The sequence below is a fragment of the Homarus americanus genome, unplaced genomic scaffold (genome assembly GCF_018991925.1).
Source record: "Homarus americanus isolate GMGI-L3 unplaced genomic scaffold, GMGI_Hamer_2.0 scaffold16119, whole genome shotgun sequence".
Taxonomy (NCBI): Eukaryota; Metazoa; Arthropoda; class Malacostraca; order Decapoda; family Nephropidae; genus Homarus; species Homarus americanus.
The window spans coordinates 347,024-368,212 of record NW_024735145.1 but is presented as its reverse complement, the minus strand read 5'-3'; the positions used below and the strand labels follow the sequence as shown (position 1 = coordinate 368,212).

Below are 21,189 nucleotides of genomic sequence, written 5' to 3'. Positions count from 1 at the left end.
CGGATAGGAGGAGGAAGAGGAAGACCACCCTCAACCTCACTCAGCAGCAGGAGGAGGAGGAGGAAGAAGAAGACCACCTATCCTCCTCTCCTGACCCCCACAGCGCTCCTTCCCGTCACCGTCTCACTTTACCAGATTACAGCTTGTGTTTGTGAGAGTCTTACCATTATGGCCTCTCTCTCTCTCTCTCTCTCTCTCTCTTATTCACCCTCTCTGTCTCTCATTCTCTCTCTCTTTGTTGGTTGTTTTTTTCTCCCTCGCTTCTTTCTTATTGTTGATTGGTCAGTTTGCTCTCTCTCTCTCTCTCTCTCTCTCTCTCTCTGATGTTTTAAGAGGGTTTCACGGTGTTAGATCAAGTAATTTAGGTGTGTGTCAGGGTTTACTTCTTCTCAGGGAGGCTTCAGGGTTTCCGAACGTTTTCCTGGGCGTTACATGGGGGTTCCGAGGTTTCCAAGCGGCCCTTCAGTGAATCCCTTTAAATCCTGAGATGGGAACCCCGATTATAAATAAGTGCAAAGTAACCCTTCATTTTACAACACGGAGATTAAATCCTTGTGGCATCCTGAGTGTAAAATATAGATTAATCCCTAATCCTTAAACACACACATTAAATCCTCACGGCTCCAGAGTGTTAGATAGCTTAATCTTTAATCCTAAAACACATAGCTTATAGTGGCATAAAATCCTTCTAAATCCTTGGTAATCCCAATTGTAAACAATGAGGGATTAATCTTACATTCTACCTCCCTATAATCCTTCCCTCGCTATTGGCTATTATGCCATAATCTGCCTCGTGATTGGTTGACGATACGAACCAATAGCACCAATTTTCTTGTTCTCGTCTCTCTCTTCATGGTGTTTTTATTCCTCTTTATTATTATTATTACTTAACTCCTCCTCCTCCTCCTCCTCCATCTCTACCTTATCATCCTCCTCCTCCTCCCACATACTCTTGCCTGACTCTCAACACTTCCTTACATTTTTTGGTGGGATGATAGTAATTATTTTCCCCTGCTGCCCTTACCTGCTGTTTTTCTCTGCTGCCTCCCCCTGCTGTCCCCCTGCTGAGAGAGAGAGAGAGAGAGAGAGAGAGAGAGAGAGAGAGAGAGAGAGAGAGAGACCCTTCAGCAGGAATATTTTATGGGCTGGGTGAAGGGACAATTAACTAGAAATATCTATGTACCGTAGGAAGTGAACATTAGTGAACGAGAGGGAGAGTGAGTGGGAAGGAGAGTGAGAGAGCGGGAAGGAGAGTGAGAGAGTGGGAAGGATAGTGAGAGTGGGTGAGGGAGAGAGAGAGAGGAGTGAAAAAAAGGAGAGTAGGATTAAAGAGAATGAGTGAGTGAGAGCATGGGTAAGGAAAGTCAGAGGAAGGAAGATATTGGGGGAGAGAGAGAGAGAGAGAGAGAGAGAGAGAGAGAGAGAGAGGGGAGGAATGAAAGGGATGCATGGGTTAGAGGGGCGAGTGAGAGGAAGAATAGAAAAGAGAAAGAGAGAAGGGGGTAGAGAGAGTGAGGGATAGGAATCACTCATACACAACGGTGTTTATACACTGTAAATTAACTTTCAAAATACTGTACAATTTATAAGAGAATGTGTGTGTGTGGTCTTAATAACACTTGGAAAATATTAATGACATTTTTCAATCTTAAAAACTCATCAAGTTTGGGTTTCCGAGGTCATTTTTTGGTGTTTTTGTGTTATTCTGGAAGTATAAACCCAGGTCTGATAGAAGAGGGTCTGGGTGCTAAATACATGTGTCAGTATTGTACAGTATTATGTCTGTCTCCTATAGGCACGCGCCACCTTGTTGTTAAGTCATTATCTTATTGACCGCACGTTCCTTCATCATGAATATCATGTATGTGACTAATTCTATCTCTGCTAGACCACACCTGTTACCCCCCTATACATAACATATAGTGTGGATATATTTGGGGACTACTTGTGTACTTGTCACAGGTGTATACAGCATCACCGCAAGAATAAATTTGGCTGTTGTACGTCTGAGTTTCTGTCGCCAAATGGAAGAGATCCGCTGTCACTCAGATTAATTAGTGTTAGTAATACTGTATTCCTTTAAGTAAATTCAACATTATCTCAATCATTTAAAGTTTTTTATTTGTTTGTTCACATTTATTTATCAGAATTAATCAACTAAACAAGTGAAACAGCTTAATTTCCAAGTTGATGATGATAAAAACGACATTAATATCTTTTTACCTATAAAATACTGAATAGGTGCTGTCCCCCTGTCAATAGTGTAAATTTGTCTGTAGGCAGAACAGGCACAGGTGAAGCACAGATACATTATATGAAGGACAGATAGTAAACAAACCTTATAGTTAACATGAGTTTATTTTGCTCACAAGAAAAAGCAACCGTGTTGGAGATACGCAGGGGATGATGATGTCCTCGGGTGAAGTAATGAGACAGAGAGAATAAGCCGGCTCAGGTCACCTCTCATGAAGCTGTAGAAAGAAAATCTCTCATTAGTCTGGCTGCTTGTTGTGTAGGAGGATGCCAGCTAGACTGAAAAAGCAGACACACCATTTAAGTTCTTATGGAATTTTTTTTAGGGAAATACAAACTTTTTGGGCTCGGACAAAAAGTTTTTGAGTTGGTGGTGAATTACAAAGGTCAATTAATGGCATTTTGCAGTACAGTATATAGAGACAAAGGTCAACAGTCTTCTACTAGTACCTTATGTCCTGGATGCTGGTGATGAGAATCGTCAGCCTCTAGCACCACTGATTATCTCCTGAAGAGTTTCCTTTTTCCCTTCCTCCACAAGTTGACAAATGAGGGAGTGGAGGCTCTCCATTCCATCGAGGAATGACGACAGATTATGTACTGACACTCCTACCCTGTTGAGATATGGAAGAAAGGAACATTTATCACTGACACTCCTCTCCAGTAAAGACAAAAGTATAACACTCTTTACTTTCCTCTCCAACAACTATAGCAGGAAGGAACATACTACACATACAGAATGGATCCACGATAGAAAATGAGATCCAGTTACTTTGAGTCTTGTTCGCCTACAGTTGTGACCATGACCACTGACACTTGAGACATGACTCAAGTGTTTTTGCAGTGTGTCCAGACGAGATAATAAGTCTCGAGAGATATCATGAAATACCTGAACTAACCCAAAAATTATTCTCAGGAATGTGAATAACAGGAAAAGTCTTACCTGTGATCGGTAACTCTGTCCTGAGGGTAATTATATGTACGAATTTTTTCCGAGCGGCTTCTGGTCCCAACCTGTCGAATAATAAAAAAAAGTAAACACAACAGCCTCCTAACTGGTTACACAGCATTTTACAGGAAGACTCCGAAGGAAAATTGAGGCTGTGAGTTTTTCAGGCAATTTCAACTTGAGGGAGAAAATAATTAAAACCATCCAATTATTTCCCTAAAAGAGTATAGGACGGAACCTATAGAAGCAAAGACTGACAATATATTTGAACTATTCCAACAAGGACTGAAAGACCCCGAGCTGATATTTTTTCCGGGGTAAATATTCTGACCTGTCTTCATGGTGAGGTAGACAAATAGTAAAACACCGTGAATGAAATTTTTTGTATTATTGTGTTATTATTGAGAGAGTTGAAACATGCACCACACCTGGAGTCTCCTGTTAGAGGTGTACTGGTTGATGTTGTGGTCAAGCTCCTGCTGATACAGTAAGGCTCTCAGCTTCTTCAAACACTGATCCTTATTTAGGTGTTGAGAACGTTCTTTCTGGCTCTCCACAGATATTCCTGAAATACTTTATAACTATACAATATGTACGGTAGATATTACAACACTATAAATATCTGTTGTTCAATAGAATTTCATTGAACACTATAACCTTGTTCAAAATTCTAACATATCTACGTACAATTGTACAAGTAAGCATATGAAAAATTCTTACAAAATAACATAATATACAGCTCACAGGCGGTAAATGGATGGGAATTTACCCGCTCGATCCAGGAATTACTTAAGACTCACTTTGGATAATTAATTGCAGAACATAGCTGTTTTGTTTAGCATTCCAAGTGAAGTCAAGATAAAGAGAGAGATGGACAGAGTCAGGGAACACATTCATGCTCCAGTGTTGAACAGGACCAAGAATAATGTTACCTGTAGGAAGGTGAATCATTCTAACAGCACTGTCGGTGGTGTTGACATGTTGTCCCCCGGCACCACTTGCCCGTTTGGTCTCAATCTTCACGTCCTTGTCTAATATTTGTATGTCGATCTACATGTAACAAAAAAGAAGTGGTTAGTATACCATCATATACAGTACCCCACTTACAAAAAAATATAGTTCTAAAAAAAATTATACACACTGCCTTCCAGATTTTTGTACAGTATTATAACTTCAATATTGTCCTCGCTTGTTGGGAGACCTCGCACATCAAGAACCGAGGACAATATTCCTGTTATAATCTAAGCATTTAAGGGATCTGCATGAAAATCAGAAAGGCAATGTGTGTGAGTGTGTGTGTGCACTTTTTTCTGGGAGCTCTGGGGGAATTAGTCATGTATGGTATACTCAATAACCTCTTAAGTGGACAGATATTACATTTTCACACTAATGAACATTCAGAATAAGTTTTATCCTTCTACTGTTGATGGTTACAGAGATTAATACAAAAACTATCCTGAGATACAGAGCCAATTGTCTAAGTTGTTTCTGTCTGGTAACAGGACAAATAGACCCCTGTCCCCATACACCCTAACTTAACCTAACTGGCCAGTCTTAACAGGGATCATTGTATGAAGATTTGTTTGCCAGTCGATCATAGCTGTTTCTAAGAGTGAATATGTGAGGAATTTTGGTTAAAACTAGGAGCATAACAAAGGCATTTTAGGTCATATAACACAGCTGCAGATAAAGATGACACAGACTGACCAATGAAGAGAGAGAATCATGACCTGCATATATGTTTGAGTGTCTACTGAAGGTGAAAGGTTAAAGTTACTTCTTTAGATTTAACATTTAATGTAACAAACACAAGGTGGCTTACTTCCGACGGCTGAGCCATGACAGCTACTGAGACGGTGGAGGTGTGGATACGGCCCGCCTTCTCAGTCTTGGGTACCCTCTGGACGCGGTGAATACCTCCTTCATATTTTAGGAGCTGGTAGACCGACTCCCCGCTGATGTTTGCTATACCTCGTCGCAGACCACCTGAGGACGGTCACACAAACTGGTAAAATCATAGTTACATGCTGTACTGTAAGACACAACCCATATAATAACATTCCACAGAATTTATCACCGTTATAACAATCATGACATAATATTCCACCCCAGTGTGTTCTTAAACTTTAATTAGTGGCTAAGGGCTCCCTATCTCCCCTCCCTATATGCATAATAATGGAACATAAGTACATGAAACCTGAACAGATGACAGATACCATCCCTACAGCTAACTTCCACAGGTGATGGCTGCTGTTTAAGGTTTATGCATTTTCTATATTCTTGTCTGATGGTGTCTAATGTCTAAATCATCATGTAAAATGTTATCTTTGAGACTATTGTACTCTGTGTCCTTCAGGCTAAAATAAATCCCACTTGACTTACTGAGAAATAGTATAATTGCACACAAGATAAAGTTGACCCAGGTGCTGTACAGTTATAGTAATTACCAATATCTGTGGTCTCATAGTCAGTTGTCTCACTCTGCCACCCCATAAAGGCAGCATAACCTTGGTACATCTCAAATATTTCTTGGCTAAAGAGCATTGCCTCCTGACCTCCCACTCCGGCGCTCACTTCTAAAATGACGTCAGTATTGTCAACTGGCTCCTCCGGAACTAAAGAGCTGAAAAACTGCAATGGAAAATGTCTTAGTAAGTGATATAAAAACTGTTTATACTGAATATAAAATCAAAGACATTGGGGTACTGACACAGGTAAACACAGAGTAAATTTGACTGAAAATACTACAGCCATTACTAAATGTTTTTATACAGTACTCTAAGACTCTTTTACTCATATAGATCAACCCACAGTTTCTTCAGTTTGGTGGTAAGGTGAGAACTGTTTGAGGAAGCACATGAATGAGTACAGGTTCCTCCTTTGGCTATGGGATATTGATTGACTGATTGAGTCTTAATAACACATCGCCTAACCTTGTCCATCAGGCTAGTGTCCAGTATGTTATCAGTAAACTCTCAAGACCTCTGGCATGTATTCTTTCAATTCCTCTATGCCACTCACCTCCTCCTCTAGGTCCTGCAAGGTAGATTCTGCTTCCTGTAGGTCAAGGTTGGCCAGCTTCCATAACTCCTCATCCCCCTTGGAATCTTTTGCTAGAGACTGCAGCTCCTTAATGTCTGATTGTGTCTTCTCTATCTGGAAAAGTCGATCTTATCATTTTTTACATCAACTGGATATTAAACAAATATACATACAGTATACTCAATCACACACTGCCTAAATATCTATGCAATATGGTATCGTACATGTTGGTAATTTCCTTCAGTAAAGATTCAGACTACACAATGAGTTTATTGGAGGGAAAAAAATTGAGAAATTGGCAACAACAAAGACAAAACTACAGCAAAAGAACACTTAACCCTCTGGTACTCCTCCATAGTTGGGAATCTCACCCCATCGCAGTCTTTCGACACTGGTCGTGTTGGTAATAGGAACGTTTTTTACAAAGCATTGGGTAGAGTTACCCAGACCCAAATTGCACCCTTAAAGATGCTTCTGCCAACCCATGAGGCTAGTGGGAGGAACTTAGATGGTTGATAGAGCTGGTCCACTGTTCCAGTATTTTTGCTCATGGGATTAGTGCTCTCGGTGCGAGATACTGCTGAGCGGGAGGGGTTGCGCCAGCATGGAAGCTCTTAGCGATGCAATTTGCGTCAAAAGACCACGAGAGGATTAACATAAATATCACAAAAAAAGAGATGACAGACTGACTGCAACTCACCGCCTCCAGTATATGCATCACTGGCTGTAAGGTCCTCGCTGTCTTCACGTTGGTGTCGTCTGTGTGCTCCATGGCTGCCTTATACCTGGCTCTGAGCACAGTCAAATACTCCTGGACTTTTTCATTTGCAAGTGATAGGTCGTCAGGAGCACTTGTTGAATACCTATTACAAATAAGATCTTTGCTCGTGTAATCTTTTCTTCTTAGTAAATTTCTAATATCTGATTTCCATGTATTTCTGAATAGTGGTTTATTAATGGTTAAAACGTTTAAATATATACTAGGAGTCAACGTTTTGTGAGTACAGAAGTTTTGTATTGACGTAGGAGTTCGTTCACTTAATTTTGCTTTTGATTTGCAGTTCCAGTTTAACAGGGAGAGACATTTCCTATGCACTTGTCTGTCTGTACCTCTGAGATGGTTCATACAAAATAAGTGCCCCATCATCTTGTATCCAGCTCTCGGTCACTTATACGATGATATTGTACTTGTGATTTCTATGGTAGATGGTCTTTATGTCACTACAGAGACACTTAAACCCTGTAAAAGAAAACAAAGGCAATTAATTGGGTCTTCAGGTATATATTAAACCTAAGCTGTATAATGGCAATGAGTAATATGGTTCTGGTCACATGAAGGTTAGCCCGCACCAGCTATGTCACCTGACGATAAAAAACCCAAATGCTAACCTAACCTATAAAGGGAAATTCTAACTTACACAAAGAAAAAGAAAACTAAGCGTTTTATTGTATTTCTATAGTCTGTAAAAATAACTATGAAAAGAACCAATGCTGAGCCGTACAATGAACATGGTAAACGTGGTAGAATTAATATGTAAGAATTGGTTAATGTAATACTGTAATACAAATTTTTTCCTCCAGTACTTTTGTCAGTTTCATGATGCAAGGAAGCTATTTTCTTCAATGGATAAATTTCCTAAAGTTAGTGCTAAGGGCGGTCCCACATCGTCAAGTATTACAGATGATATTACTAAATCAATACAGAATCTCTTTGTCTGTCTTTGTGTTACAGGGAAAGGATATTGTGGAGTGGCTCATTGTCCTCTTATACCATGATGAGGCAGGATGGGGAATAAATCACACCTCCATCACCTTATTTTACTAGTCAAAGATGCTACTTAAATAGCAAACACGGAGTCCGACTAATTACCCAAATGTAGCCGCAATGAAGTCAAATAATGGTCCTACATGAATAAATCGGACTGCTAATCACTTCTCGACTGGTATTTGGTGTCACGAAGTAAAAAAAAATTGGTAAACTTAATTTAATCTGAGTTAATAGATCGAGTGCATGTACCTAACCTAACCTAACACAACACAACTCGGATTAAATTAAGTTTATCAATTTTTGGTGACTTTATGACACCAAATACTAGTCGAGAAGTGATTAGCAGTCCGATTTATTCATGTAGGACCATTATTTGACTTCATTTGGCTACATTTGGGTAATTAGTAGGACCGGCAAACACATTAAAAATAAGCTCACACACAAACACACGTTGGGGTCAGCCGTCTTCCTGGTTTTCTTCACTTTCAAGCGTTTTAACAGTTGTCCAGCGTCCTTGTACTGACTTACAATAACAAGAGATAAACAGAGACACAGACAGACTTAATAACAGACGTAGGAGTAATAAATAACACCAAAATAACACCCACAAACAGGACCTTTAAATTCACCTCAAGGCTTTAACTCAGGTAGGCGTCCGAAACTATTCTCCTAACAGACAATACTCATTTAAATTCGCCTTATATTATTACTGGAAAATATACAAATATCTGTAACCATAAATAAAATAATAATGTATTTTTAATTTAAAGCTCTATGACATACTTTAAAATACAGTTATTGGATGTTGAGATATATCATACGCAAGTCAGTGACCACAGATACGGACACAATGTTTATATGTAGATAAATAGATGGATAAATGATAGATAAATAAATAGGTGAATAGAAAGGTAGATAGATGAGAGAGAGAGATACTGTATAGATAGTCAATATCATTTCGATTATTCCTTCCCATACTGTAACCCAAAATAAAAGACTATATACAGACTATATACCCAGTGGCGGCTCGTGCAGTCCCCCCCCAGACACTCACTGCCAGGCGTATGATTCCTCTAAAGAGACAGCTCAATAATACACTACCAACAAATATATCATTTTATATGTTATTTAATTATTTTCAATACGTTGCTAAGTGAATTTTCATTAAAATCAGACCAAAATTTAAGTTACTTTCATAGTTGGTGTCAATGCTGTACGATTCATGTGTGTTATTAATTGGCGCCGCTCAGTCTCGTGTTTACATTGCGTGTGGACGGTGTGGTTAAATCATGCTTTCTTTAATTACCCTTTGACGATGGAAAGTCGAGTGAAGTATTTGCAAAACATCAACTTTTCCCAGCTGACATTAAATGAAAAGACTGAAATCAAAGCAAGAGGAAGACCTACACCAGTTTTATCCATTCAACAGAACAGTACAAGCAGGAACAAAGAATATACACGCCAGTTTAACATCAGTGAATGACAGACTGTCTGCTTTAGCAGTGATATCCATTGAAAATAAAATGATAACAGAAATAAAGGATTTTAATGAAATAGTAATAAACAATTTTGCTACATCGAAGAGCAGACACGCGGACTTTATTTTCAATTAATACTGGTCCATCACCACTACTACCATGCCCTGGGAATTCGTGAACATCAACTACAACTCATACCTGAGGTAGGTCACCTACTGTTGTGTGAGGCTTGCAGTCCCTCCATTTTATTTTTCACGAGCCGCCACTGAATATACCTGTATATTGTTATTCAGTATTGCTTGAAACCCTAACCCTTTGAAGTTTTTTTCAGCCTAAAATTTTTAAGTTACATAAATGTTCATTCATTGAGTTCTCTTATATAAGAATGAGTTTGATTTGTTTGTTTTGTTTCAATGGAGGAGGATTTCAAGAACACCAATTACTGTACCTAATTACCGAGAGATTAGAATGCTTGCTGTTGGCTAGCTTATAGGCAGGAAAGGGGTGACTTGATATTAGTTTATAATATGTAATAGGGCACTAGTACTCAATCTGGTGTTCAAAACCAACTGGCAGATATCCATAACTTAAGGTTGAAGAAGCCACAAGTTCAGGAAATTGTCAGCATAAGCTTTTTGGAGTGAGGGCTGTACACTAATGGAACACTCTGCCATAGGTTGTTGTGACGGCACTGAGTGAGTTATTATCCAAATACTGTAGCAATTTTTTGACCCAGATCCTTAGTCAGCATGTTCAGGAGTACCTACACAGTGTTGCAATTTTGAACAAAGTTTTAGTGATCAAGATTATGGCTGAAACAACCATAGTTTTGCAGTGTTAATTACTTCCCACCTATAACTTTCTGATGGCACTTTTTATGTAATTCTGCCTGTACAAATAAACACATTACTTTTAAATTTCGAAAAAAAAAAAGTGTTCTTTTGGTCAATACTCACACTCGATTGATAATTAATGTGTTTCATCCATTGACTACTGGACATGTTTTATTATTTTATTTAGCTAACACAAGACAATTTTATTCATCAGATAGACACCTCACACACAAGTAGTTTGCTACTTTAGTTCAGTTCATCAGGTTAACACAAGAACCCCAAAATTGCCATTAAAAAATTACAAGTGCTGAATAATTAGCACTCCAGAACTAATTAGCTTTTTCCAAGTCATTACCAAATATTCTTTATCTCCAATTTTGAGATAATTAATCATTTTAGACAAAGGAACCCAAGGGCCAAAAAAATAATGTTCTCAAAATCTTAGAGTAGTTAGTCCTTGACATGCTGAATATGAGCATATCAACAAGTATGTACAGTACAGTACGTGTACTTATATTGAAACAGTTTTGGAAATTTTTATTTTGACATAAGATTACCGGTAGGTTGTCCGGTAAATATCATTCATCAATCAAAATTTAGTGTAATAAGATGCAGATGATGTTACTCCAAGAGTACAGTATGTTCAACCACAATTTTCCTACCAGCAGTAAATGGGTAAAAATAAGAGAAATACAAAAGAAAAGTTCTTTAATAATTTATTGTTTTAACAATATTTAACATCACTGATGTGGACAACAAACTTACTATGTACATGCACTAGACTCAACTGCTGTCTCCAACCTTCTTCATTTTCTTACAATAAATTAGACTACCTTACCATGATTACATCAAGTCTTCAACCACCTTCTTGATCCTGGTTTTACAACATGATCCCTGTTGACTTAAAGACTATTCCCTTCAGGCACAATCTAACCCTTATTGTAAGAACAAGCAGCAGTCTGCTTTGTAGGAACAGAAGAGAGCTGTAGCCACCCTGTAAATGCATTATATACATCTATATCACAAAATTAATTTCTTGCTGTGCTACTGATGCAAATTATGTGATGGTGAACTCTTACTAGCATTGGAACGCTCGGGTGATTTAATAAGATGTATATTATTTTCCAACTGCAACTATTATTACTTAGTAAACAAATGTAACTGTTTTCAGTTACTTTTGTAATAAAGATTAAAATTAACAAATGCTTGATAATTTAACATTTTTGTATTATTTTTTTATTTTAAAGCAAGTGAGGGACAATGTGTTCATGCTTGCAAATATCATTAAGATTTGTAATTATGAAAACTGTACTTCACATTGGTCCAAAAATACTGACTATCAATTTTAAATACTGTACTGTACCCAACTTCCAAATAGGTGTCTGATGCATTATAATACAGAGTACAGTGCAGTATATCCCGACTGTCATGTGTACATGTGACGACGGCCTTAGCAACACGGGATGTACACTAGTCAATAATTGGCTACTTTGATGTTTTTGTCACAAAATAAAAATTTTTTTTACTCTGTTACCACCGATACCAACGTCAGAAATTAAGGTACTAATTTTAAACACCCCTTTACTACGGGACGCAACCTTTAATATTTTATTTACCTAATGCTAGACAATTTAAAATTACTCTTAGTGACAGATAAATAAATAAAAATAGCAAGTTAAATAATTCTATGCTATACTTTATTAATTGGCATTGCTAAAATTCTGCTGTGATAAATAGTATGTTAAGTTTCTAACCGGATCTTATCTGTTAATAAATACTCTGTTCACAACACTAAGTTATGACAAATACAAATCAACATTAACAATGTAACAATTTTGTAGATGCCACTAATATCACAATAATGACCACATGTCCGTCTGGTGTGAGGATCCGTGGAAGTGTACAATTTCATCGTGTTGACACCGAGGCTCTTGGCTGCATAGGTAAAGACTGACAACCACTGTTAATAAGTGAGCAGATACCTTGAGTGCATAAAGCTTTCAGTGATGATTATACAGAAGTGCCAATGAAGCACTGCATTCTTGAGACCTGTTGCAGACTACATTACTATCCAACAAGGCCTCGACACCCCAATGGAAACTGTATTTCAATAATGTGGGTATAATATCTTAACATTATCCTCAGTATTTCATGAAGTGTTAAAAATCTTTGGATATTTCTTGTTATAGTTTTACTTATGCTATAACTATCTGGCTATATCATAGGCAAAGTCTTACCAATTCATTTCATTTGGAGGTTCAATTTACAATAAGGTTATAAAACCTCAAACAATATTTAAGTTCCCTCTTTACACAGTGTCAATTATTTTATACAGTACCTGTACTGGCCAATTTGCATCCTAAACAACACTGCTAATTTCTTAACAATCAAGGACTGGGACATGGATAACTACTATTCACAACAAATGGTGTCTTAACAGGCATTCCTGTATAAACCTTTTCCTCCTGTCTTAGGTAATGACACTGACACACTGCTTCACTACTAGGCCTTGGAAACATTGCACACTGCATCATTAATTGCTTCTGCCACATGGTCAATGTTCCCTGTTGTGATGCCACACATGTTTATCCGGCCATTTGACAGAATGAAGACGTGGTACTTATCACACAGGAATTTGGCTTGTTCGGCTGCAAAGAAAGTTTGCACATGAAGATAATTAAATATTAGTTTTTGTTACACTGGATGGTAAAATCTCAAGTTTCAACCTGGCAGATTCTAACTTTCATATGCCAGCAGAAAAATATAAAAACAATATAACTAAGTACCCCATCTAGTGAACTAATTTATCCCTTTAAATCCTAACTATTTATGGCAAATAAGTTGTACTAACTGAGGGCTAACTCGTATTGTCTGCCAAACTTCTGGAAGTTATTATTTGGTTTATTTTGAGTGAAAAAAGTTATATCAGTACAGTTCAATTCTCAACCATTACAGAGCTACTGCCCGTTCCACCTGACCTCCCCCACCATTCGTCAGTTAGTGTGCGTTCAGCCACCTTGTAATTGGAACCATGTTGACTTGACCTTTTTTACTCAAAATAAGACAAGTTTGAAAGACACCCTGTACAGTATGGGACCTGAAACTCATCTTATGATTTAAATTATTATTTGTGTTTTCTCTTCATCCAACATTTTATTAATACATAATAAAAATCAACCCACAAAAGTTAATAATTCCCTTAACACCCTTTAGAAAAAAATTAAAGAAACCAGAAACACATCTACACACCTGAGAGCCCAGTGAAGGAGAACATTCCAATCTGAGCAGTGATGTGGTCCCACTTGCCAGGTGTGCCCAACTTCTCCAAACGTTCCCTCAGGCCCTTACGCATTTCTATGATGCGACCGCTCATGGTCCTGATGCAGTCCTTCCTGTTGAATTTAAGCTAATTAATTAATGGATCTAAAGGCTACTTGGGCTGTACATGCCATAAGCCTCCAGCCACCCACTGCTTAGCACCACTCAAGTGTTGTCAGCCTTTAAGGCAACATGCTGGCTTGCTTGTTATAGAGATCACACAAGTACTTGTCAAGAGTGAAACAAGATCATTACAGTAATCCGAGTGATGAAAATAAATCATGATAAATGGCCGAAAAAAGGAACTTCCTATTATCCATCATCACAGTCTTCACCCCATTGTTATGACTTACTCTGGAGAATACCTCATCTACATAAAATGTAAAGAGCTGTACTGAAACTACTTAGCCTTTACTTTTTTCATTCATAATATATAACAGTTTGCCATTCTATATAGCAAAACCAAGAAATTTTTTAATCTGACAACTGTATCAGCGTGTAAACTAATGTATCTGGCAACACTGTAGGGCTGCAAAATACAACTCACCATTCTTCAAAGAGTGCTGGATCATTGAGGACCCGGGACACCACACGAGCACCATGACAGGGAGGGTTGGAGTAGGACCCTCGCACCAGCAGTGTCAGCTGGGACCTCATGGGAGTAATACAGGCAGGGTCCTTCACCACGATCATCAGGTTACCAATGCGCTCATCTGCCAGGAACACAGCTCACATGAGAGGACTGCAATACCTTCTATTTGTAAATTGTGCTAACTATGTTTAAGAATACAGTAAATGGTAAACAGCTTGAAAATTTCTAAGTATGTACTCCCAGGATGAATAATACAGAATCTACAAAATTCCTTAACACCGGACAGTTTTCTTTAATTGTGCTCACAAATTTGGATGGAACAAATTTTTTGATGAAAAGAAGAAAATCAATAAAAACAACTCACTATACAAGCCGAAGTTCTTGGAGAATGACTGAGTGCCCATCATTTCAAAGCCACGCTCGGCGAAATAACGTACTGCCCAGGCATCATTGTCGAGGTCTCCCGAGGCAAACCCTTGGTAGGCCGAGTCAAACAGGGGGAACAGTTTCTTTTCTTCAACCAAATCTGCAATCTTCTTCCACTGGTCCTATAAACATTAAAAAAGTACAATACGGAGAAAACAATTAAATTCCACGAGACACGATATACAATCAATTGTTACCTGCCTGAATAATAGCAATAGCGTAAAGGGTAATTCTGTGTTGGAACTGACTCTAGCCATTAAGCATCACAGTAAGGAAAGAACTGTTAAGATTTAAAATGAAAATCCTTAGATTAAAAAAAAACAATTCTGGTTAGGCCCCATTTGACCAGTGACGAAATATGCTCTTACTTGTGTGGGGTCAACACCAGTTGGGTTGTGAGCACAGGCATGGAAGATTATAACGGAGTTTTCTGGGGCATTAGTGAGGTCTTCAATCATGCCATCAAAGTTGAGGCCACGGGTAGCTGCATCCCAGTACCTGTACTGACGAAGTTCAGTAAACCCAGCATCTGAGAAAATGAGGCGGTGGTTCCCTGCAATGAAAAATACTCAAAAATAGAAATCAAACTATACAAATTTTCACTCACCAGCATATGAGAGAGAGAGTGGATATGTGCATACTGTATATATACAGTGTATATTACATATCAAATACCTCTGATAAGTAAAAACACTAATGACCCTGACAAATAATAAAGTCTGACAAACTGAAGAGAAATTATACCACTTTCACAAGTCAACTTGGGTCCTGTTATAAACAAGTGATAAGTACCAATAAGAGGGGAGATAAAAGTTTGTACATCATTACAGAGAAGCACTTCAAGTTTCTTTTTTTCTTTTAGGCCTTCAGTAATTTACACTGTCCTTCCTCCTAACCCTCTGGCAAACTTGGGAGCAGGTCATCAACTGGCAGATGATAATAATAGAGGTTTCTTAAATAGGTGCAGACACTGAACAATCATCTCATTCCGATTACATAACCAGCTGCACTACACACAATGTATTTGTAAATCTGTAATTCACCCTGACCCTCACACATCTATATACAGCAAGTCCCCCATATTACAGTACTGTAGTGGATTCTGACCCCAGGTTGGTGAAGAATAATAGGCGGTGTTGTACTTGAGGACCCGACACAAGAAATCAGCCGCTACACGAAGACCTCCGGTTCCAGACAGTGATTGTACTGAAGTTACCTGTTGAGTTATACCAGAGTCAGTTCAGTATAAGGCAGCTATGCACAACAGATTCAAGTAAATTCACGTTTAACATGACCATCATCACTCAATTCATTCCAACATCATTTCTTAATTGTTATTAATGAAATGTGAAACTACAAAAAGGAAAAGGAGTTTTGCACTGATCTATGTTGGGATGTCTTCAATGCTCCTGCTCCGAGAAAATTTATACACGTAGCCTCAACAAATGAAAGAACACAATGTACAATATATGTAAACATGGTCTCATCTGTGAATGAAAAGTGCTCATTGGCCCTAAATGGTGAGGCAGGTAAGAGGAACTACTGGACCAAGCACTCATCCACTGTGTTATCAATATTGAATATAAGAGGAAGAGATAAGGTTACCTGATAAACAATCTGATTTAGCTAATGAGACAGCCACAGTATGCAGCAGTGAAGGATAATAATGTTCAAGAAATGTGAGGAACTACAGAGGGGTGTTTTATAAGGTGCATCGTGGCATAGAGATCTGGGAACACGAGGGAGAGGGCAGGAGAACGTTAACAGTACAGTACAGTATATGAATATTGTTCCGTGACAAGAATTATTCAACTGAGGGAAGGTACAGGAATATGTGAGCAATAAGCAAGTAGCCTACAGTACAGAGGAGCGTGAGCTGTAAAAATTGCTCACCCTTCCTTCAGTGATGGCTGGGTGAGATGCCCCCAATAACATTTTTGCAGCAGCCGTCGTGAATGCCTCCATGCCCAAAATGGGTAAATATTCATGGTTGAGGCTCATGTCTGATGCCAACTCTGCTTCCACCTTCCTCACCACTGGCAACACCCATGGCTTACCCTCGTCAGTACGATAAGCTAGGGAAGAATAAGAACATCAATTAACTGCCATTATTAGGTAAACATTCCTTTTTTAACAGCTAACCATAAACAAAATGAATGCTTATTGTGATTCTTTGTGCATAGTTTCGTACACAACCAGACTTTTGTAGATTAGAAAAAGATTAGGTCAGGTTCTCAATGGTTTGTTTGATTGGCAATTTGTTTTAACCCCACAATTTCCCTCACCTTTAAAGCCCTGTCCATTATTACCACTAAAAGTCCATTCACTTAATGCCTGGCCCCTAACACTGCAGGTTTACTACAGCTGCAGTCCTTATCATTTATCTTTTAGTAAATATATTAGTGAACATTAAAATACTCTAGGAAATAGAAGCATCCGTCTTAACCTGACCTATTAGAGCTAAATACCAATTAAATATCAGTTAAATACCACAGACAGCCTCTGATAAAGCCAACTTATAGACTACACTGAATAATTTATTACTAATTAATTAATCATCATTAATCTGGGTATTTTTGCATTTACACACAGCACATTCCTACCACTAATCAATTATCATATTCTAATAAGACGTCTAATTACAGTACTGTACAGGTATAAGATAACTTTCATCTATTACATTACCGGCAGAAATGTATAATAACGGAGATAGCGTATCCAAAATTTTCTCTATTTTCTTCCATTAATCTTCCGCCATTATCGCCTGCCTCACCTCCAACACTGCGTGTCTCCTGCGTCTCCTTCATAAATCATCATGCACATGCGTTCCCGTACACGTCACGCGGCCAATCAAGAGTGTTTTTGTTTTTGCAACCAATTAAAATGATTTGGGGTTTAATTTGCGGTATATTTGGCCCAATCAAATTCGAGTTTTATTTTGGGTCTCATATTTTGAAATTCAAGTTCAGTTCCGACCATGGAAGTCTGCGACGGGTGTCACTTAAATTATATATGTATTTTTTTTTTACGGGTATTAGCCCACCCGGACACAGGTCACCGACCCACATCAGGGCCCGGGGGGCGAAAACGTAATAACAATAATAATAATAATAATAATAATAATAATTCAGATAAGTAAAATTTATAATAAAAAATACAAAAATAAAAATAAAATAATAATAATAATAATAATAATGAAAACTGCAATAATAATAATAATAATAATAATAATAATTATAATAAGGAACCATAAAGAAATTAAAAAAAGATCATTAGTGAGAAACGATATATGTATGTTGTGTTGTCAATAGCAAGTGAAACAATTGAGACCCCCACAATTGTGTGTAAATGAGGCAGAAAGTCAGATCAGCAACCTGGGACTTGGTCACAATTTTTGCAATGCCATATAGCAGCAGGATCTACCATTAGACAACACATTATGCTTCCAATATCTTCCCAGGCGGTAGTACCTCCCTGTTTGGTAGCTGCCTACCTACCTACTATGGAGCTGATTGCGAGATTTGGGAAAAAAACGAAAAAACTATAGCATTCTTCCAACCTCAGTAAAGTGTACTAAGAGCAAGACGGAATGTAAATATCGCAAAGACCAACATATGTGGCGTGTAAGAATCTCAGAATGCAACGACGAACAAGAACCAGGCCAATAAGGTAAGAAATAAGTGATTCCATCATATGGTGAGAGTCAGTTAGGTTAGGTTTGTTTGTTTGTTTTTTGTTTTTCTAGGTTTTCTGGTGCATTTTGCCATGATTTTTTTTTTCGGAAAACGTCCAACGAAAAAAATTCGATAAAAAACCCGGCTAATTTCCGCCAGAAATGAGGGTCATATCCGGTCTAATGACACGCACAAATACACTAGAAAAATGTGACAGTGCAAATTTACCTTAATCTATCATCAGTGGACGTCGTGCCAGTGGTCATACCCAGACAATATAAAATTAATATAACACTGGGGCTAACCTCCTCCATAACAACTTATTTGTTTACTAACAATACATTGTTAAGATTCCTCAGGTGAAAAAGGGTTATAATTTGCAATTATTGGTGACTAAAGGTCGACATAACTTTCAATTCCGCACAACACCTTACCTCCCACACTGATGTTGACCTTCTTCTCGGCTGTGCAGTCAGCGAAGGCTTTATTGATGGCGAACACCTCGATGGGAGGCCCCTGCTGGACCTCTGCAAATCGACTGGTTGCCATGACGAGGAGGAGGTGGAGGAGCCGGACGAGCTGTACCGCACCTGGGTGGACACTAATCACAAGTGCCGGCTGCTGAGTGCTGGGCCGCTGGCCCACATCCGTTATAAGTGACTCAACTCCCTTATCCTCGAGCAGATGCTGAACAAAATACCATCGTTTATCAGTAGATTTAATATATATTTTAACTAAATATGCCCATATATTCACCATCTGTTCTTTTTACAACAATCTTATAATATAAATACAGTCTAACCCAAACAACTTAATGAAAATTAAATGTTTTTCATTGTAATATTTAAATAGATATATGCAGAAAATTCCTTTTTTGATCACATGAACTCCTTTGTAGTCAATATCATGTCACTTGTGGAGTTCTCACGTCCTTGGAGCCATCGTCTGCTTGGCAAATATTTTTAAATGGACAGTGTATGTTTGGCAACTTTTTCTCTCTCACTTAAGATGACTGATAAGATCATTAATAAGCTCAATATTAAATGACAGAATCCAAAGTAATTAATAAACGAGTCGATGAGTGGCGAAGAGGAAAAAATTATAAAATAAAAGTATACACTAATGTCTATTTTTATTGTGTTCTATATACAGCAACGCGAGAGATATGTGCGGATATAAAGACAGTAATAATGCAAAACATAATAAAAATCTATGCTTATATGTGATAATGGAGGCACGTTAACCTGGACATCCTTGCTCAAACTTACTTCCGATTTAGAATAATGTACAAGCCAGGATGTACTGTATATACTGTATATGTATACAAATAAATACAATAGTAGGCATGCTTTATCTACTAGCGAGTGTGTGTGTGTGTGTGTGTGTATATTATAAAGGAGAAACACACATTAGCAAGCATGCAGTCTGCACAATATCTTAAATTATTTACAGCTTAGGGCATCTACCAGCCCAAGGCTCGATAATACAAAAGAATATTTTTCAAGAACAATGGAGGGATTCTACACAGGTTGACCTCTCGTTTGGGTTTCCATCAGATAAATAGGTTGAGAGTTAGGGTAAAGCAGTGAGGGGTTAAAGAATAGTAGGGTTATACAACTTAGGGTGGAGGAGGTGAGGGTAGCAGCGATACACAATGAGTGAGTGTGTGTGTGTTGCTACGGGGAAAGATGGATGTTTTTATCTTGAGTGTAGTGGTGGTTGGTATTTTGTTCGCTATTTTAGGGAGCCTGGAGGTTTTGTTAGTTTGTGTGTGTGAGGGAGGGATAGTCATGGTATTTTTGCTGAGCGTGCAATGATGACAATATAATATATACTATTTATTGATATTTTTCATTAAGTCGGTGTCACACTAACACTTTTTACATCAACTCATCTGTTTTTCTTTACTAATTGGTATTTTTTAAGATCATGCGCATCTTTCCACCCACTTGATTGACTTAACCCCAATTTTCCTGGACATGTCAAGATCCATATTCGATAATGGGTATAGTTAGTTATATAAAATAAAATAACGAGCCATTTAATACCCAGTAACTACATTTCACCTTTAAAAGTATCAAATGTTACCATTTTAATAGATTGATTTATTGTACCATAAATCAGATAGACAGCTTTATCTCTCGGTACAGGCAGAAGTAGGAATTTTTATCTCGGATTTTTGTGTGGTCCGGCCTTGTTAAGATTAATAGCCATAGGTCAAGTAGATTCACATGTTTGTTTTTGCATTTTTATGGATTTCCCCACACGTACTTGGCTGCAATTATTGTCCTCACTGCATGACTGTTTAATTTGATCTTATTCAAATATAAATCGTTTTGACATGAAAGAACAAAATCCTTTAGAGAATTTTTGTATATATGTCATTCATAGAAATGCGCTTATTTTTTTATGGGGTTCAGTTACTAAACACTCCACTACACTAACCCCTCATTCCTAATATGAACCCTCTAATGGTGAATCCCTGATATGAACCTTTTAATGGTGAACCCCTGATGTGAACCCTCTAATGGTGAACCCCTAATATGAACCCTCTAATGGTGAATCCCTGATATGAACCTTTTAATGGTGAACCCCTGATGTGAACGCTCTAATGGTGAACCCCTGTTATAAACCCTCTAATGGTGAACCCATGATATGAGCCCTCTAACGGTGAACCTCTAATACGAACCCTCAAATGGTGAACCCTTGATATGAACCTTTTAATGGTGAATCCCTGATGTGAACCCCTAATATGAACCCTCTAATGGTGAACCCCTAATATGAACCCTTAAATGGTGAACCCCTGATATGAACCTTTTAATGGTGAACCCCTGACGTGAACCTTCTAATGGTGAA

General features: G+C 38.0%; 2 protein-coding genes across 7 annotated transcripts; both read right to left on the bottom strand.

Annotated features, from left to right (window-relative positions):
* Positions 1-2,339: 2,339 nt before the first annotated feature.
* On the bottom strand, positions 2,340-9,040 carry LOC121870806 (peptide chain release factor 1-like, mitochondrial). Of its 6 annotated transcripts, none has more exons than XM_042372775.1 (10): positions 9,022-9,040; positions 6,945-7,484; positions 6,224-6,358; positions 5,650-5,833; positions 5,025-5,188; positions 4,135-4,252; positions 3,631-3,767; positions 3,197-3,267; positions 2,704-2,867; positions 2,340-2,471 (listed from the first exon to the last, which is right to left on the bottom strand). In XM_042372775.1, exons 2-9 carry the CDS (start codon positions 7,389-7,391, stop codon positions 2,735-2,737), a joined length of 1,389 nt encoding a protein of 462 aa, XP_042228709.1. In that variant the 5' UTR covers positions 7,392-7,484; positions 9,022-9,040; the 3' UTR covers positions 2,340-2,471; positions 2,704-2,734. The 6 variants fall into 6 exon arrangements, with proteins under 6 accessions (XP_042228709.1, XP_042228707.1, XP_042228706.1 ...); XM_042372773.1 differs by lacking the exon at positions 9,022-9,040 and adding an exon at positions 8,642-8,678; XM_042372772.1 differs by lacking the exon at positions 9,022-9,040 and adding an exon at positions 8,630-8,677.
* Positions 9,041-11,022: 1,982 nt separating this feature from the next.
* LOC121870804 (aspartate aminotransferase, cytoplasmic-like) lies at positions 11,023-18,960 on the bottom strand. The gene is made up of 8 exons (XM_042372770.1): positions 18,768-18,960; positions 16,553-16,734; positions 15,767-15,875; positions 15,028-15,212; positions 14,598-14,781; positions 14,189-14,354; positions 13,573-13,715; positions 11,023-12,971 (listed from the first exon to the last, which is right to left on the bottom strand). The coding sequence occupies exons 1-8, from the start codon at positions 18,880-18,882 to the stop codon at positions 12,826-12,828; spliced, it is 1,230 nt and encodes a 409-aa protein (XP_042228704.1). The 5' UTR covers positions 18,883-18,960; the 3' UTR covers positions 11,023-12,825.
* Between the last annotated feature and the right edge of the window lie 2,229 nt (positions 18,961-21,189).

What these genes read in the sequence shown, in the direction of transcription:
- LOC121870806 (XM_042372775.1), bottom strand. Translation starts at nt 7,391, where the DNA reads ATGATGGGGCACTTATTTTGTATGAACCATCTCAGAGGTACAGACAGA. An exon ending in TGCAGGACCTAGAGGAGGAG is followed by an intron (nt 5,834 to 6,223) that starts GTGAGTGGCATA and finishes TTTCCATTGCAG; the next exon opens with TTTTTCAGCTCTTTAGTTCC. An exon ending in TCATGGCTCAGCCGTCGGAA is followed by an intron (nt 4,253 to 5,024) that starts GTAAGCCACCTT and finishes TGTTACATGTAG; the next exon opens with ATCGACATACAAATATTAGA.
- LOC121870804 (XM_042372770.1), bottom strand. Translation starts at nt 18,882, where the DNA reads ATGGCAACCAGTCGATTTGCAGAGGTCCAGCAGGGGCCTCCCATCGAG. An exon ending in CAGCCATCACTGAAGGAAGG is followed by an intron (nt 15,876 to 16,552) that starts GTGAGCAATTTT and finishes ATAACTCAACAG; the next exon opens with GTAACTTCAGTACAATCACT. An exon ending in CCAGCACTCTTTGAAGAATG is followed by an intron (nt 13,716 to 14,188) that starts GTGAGTTGTATT and finishes TAAATTCAACAG; the next exon opens with GAAGGACTGCATCAGGACCA.